We start from the raw sequence: 1,849 nt of genomic DNA, 5'->3' as shown, positions 1-1,849 counted from the left end.
ATGACAATTTTCTCCAGTCCAACCAAACATTATATGACCTACCTTTGTCTTCATTAACATTAAGACTAAAGACTATTAAGATTTAGAGATAATGGCATGGCTCCTTTTTGTCTGCTTAAAAATTAGGTTGCCAATATTTCCATGTCTTCACAAATAAATTATTTTCTACATAACAACACGTAACAATAAATTGTGTGGCATTATACTTTGCTAAGTCTCTCACAAAGAATTACAGTTAAAGGAATTTTTTCACATATTCTGAACGCACAAACACCACAATAAAACACAATGGATTTTAATGTTAGCTTTGACTATGGAGCTTACCCAACTGGACTCCCCTACAACACAAGTTTAGACTATGATGACTACTACCATGAACCTGACGCAAGCAAAATCATCATTCCCTCTATCTATGCTTTAGTTTGCTGTGTAGGACTTACCGGCAATGCCATGGTTATTTACGTAATCCTCAAATACGCCAAAATGAAGACCGCTACCAACATTTACATCCTCAACTTAGCCATAGCCGATGAACTATTTATGCTAAGTGTACCATTTCTTGCTACATCAGCAGCTGTTCGCCATTGGCCTTTTGGCTCGCTAATGTGCAGGCTAGTTCTAAGCGTCGACGGAATCAACATGTTTACATCAATTTTTTGCCTTACTGTGTTAAGTGTGGACCGTTACGTAGCAGTTGTCCATCCCATAAAGGCTGCACGCTACCGTAGACCAACTGTAGCTAAAGTTGTAAATGTTTGTGTTTGGGGGCTATCACTAATTGTGATACTGCCAATTATTATCTTCGCTGACACTGTCCCTGCTCAAGATGGTGGTGTCGATTGTAACTTTTTGTGGCCCGAAGCAGCATGGTCAGAGGCATTCGTGGTATATACCTTCTTGCTAGGATTTTTGCTACCGGTTGGAGCAATCTGCCTTTGCTATTGCCTAATGGTAGCTAGGATGCGAGCCGTGGGGCTAAAAGCTGGCTGGCTACAACGTCGAAGATCAGAGAAGAAGATTACAAGGATGGTTCTTCTTGTAGTAGCAGTTTTTGTCCTTTGCTGGATGCCGTTTTACATTGTCCAACTGATTAGTGTATTTCACCGGCCACCAGACCCAATGATAACACAGCTTTTTGTTATCCTCAGCTACGCTAACAGTGGGGCTAACCCTATCCTTTATGGTTTTGTTTCGGACAATTTCCGGAGATCGTTCCAGCGCATTGTGTGTTTCCGTTGGCTGGAGAATGGCCTTGATGCGGAACAGGTGGACTACTGTGCTGTTGCGGTAAAAAAGCCAACTACCTGTGGCCCCCTGGATTTCCCAAAGGACTACCTGGCGTCTGACATGGTGTTCCGCAATGGCACCTACACCTCACGCACAACAACAGTGTGACCTTCTGAAGGAGTGTAACGCATGGAAAATGTACTAATTAAGTTATTCAGAGAAACAGAAAAACCTCACATACACACTGTACCTTTAGCAGGGATTGGTTAGACATCCACAAGTTAGAACTGATTTTCTGTGATGTCAGAGTAATTGTGCAATTGATATTGGGATTTGCAATTGATGTAAAGAACATATCTACATGGGCTACTGCATAAACTCATTTGCAGTAGAAACAATAAACTTTATTAATAATATAATGCACTTTTAAAAAAAGCTATTTTTGGAAAACACTAAATCACTAAACTGGTTTTATTGGATAATCTGGTAGGTGTGGGCACATTGCCCTTTACTGTCGAAATGTTTATAGGCAACATGAACACTGATACGATTTTTCAGCAAAAGCATTGACAATCAGAAAGATTTCATGCCATGCTGAAACTTCAGTACTTATGACCTAACT

The 1,849-nt window shown here is 40.5% G+C and overlaps 1 protein-coding gene across 1 annotated transcript; it reads left to right on the top strand.

Annotated features, from left to right (window-relative positions):
* Window positions 1-280: 280 nt before the first annotated feature.
* sstr1b (somatostatin receptor 1b) lies at window positions 281-1,571 on the top strand. Its single transcript, XM_033983669.2, has one exon. It carries the CDS (start codon window positions 289-291, stop codon window positions 1,393-1,395), a length of 1,107 nt encoding a protein of 368 aa, XP_033839560.1. The 5' UTR covers window positions 281-288; the 3' UTR covers window positions 1,396-1,571.
* Window positions 1,572-1,849: the final 278 nt, after the last annotated feature.

This window comes from Periophthalmus magnuspinnatus, chromosome 18 (genome assembly GCF_009829125.3).
Source record: "Periophthalmus magnuspinnatus isolate fPerMag1 chromosome 18, fPerMag1.2.pri, whole genome shotgun sequence".
Classification (NCBI taxonomy): domain Eukaryota; kingdom Metazoa; phylum Chordata; class Actinopteri; order Gobiiformes; family Gobiidae; genus Periophthalmus; species Periophthalmus magnuspinnatus.
The sequence above is the reverse complement of the archived record's forward strand: the minus strand, read 5'-3'. Positions and strand labels throughout refer to the sequence as shown.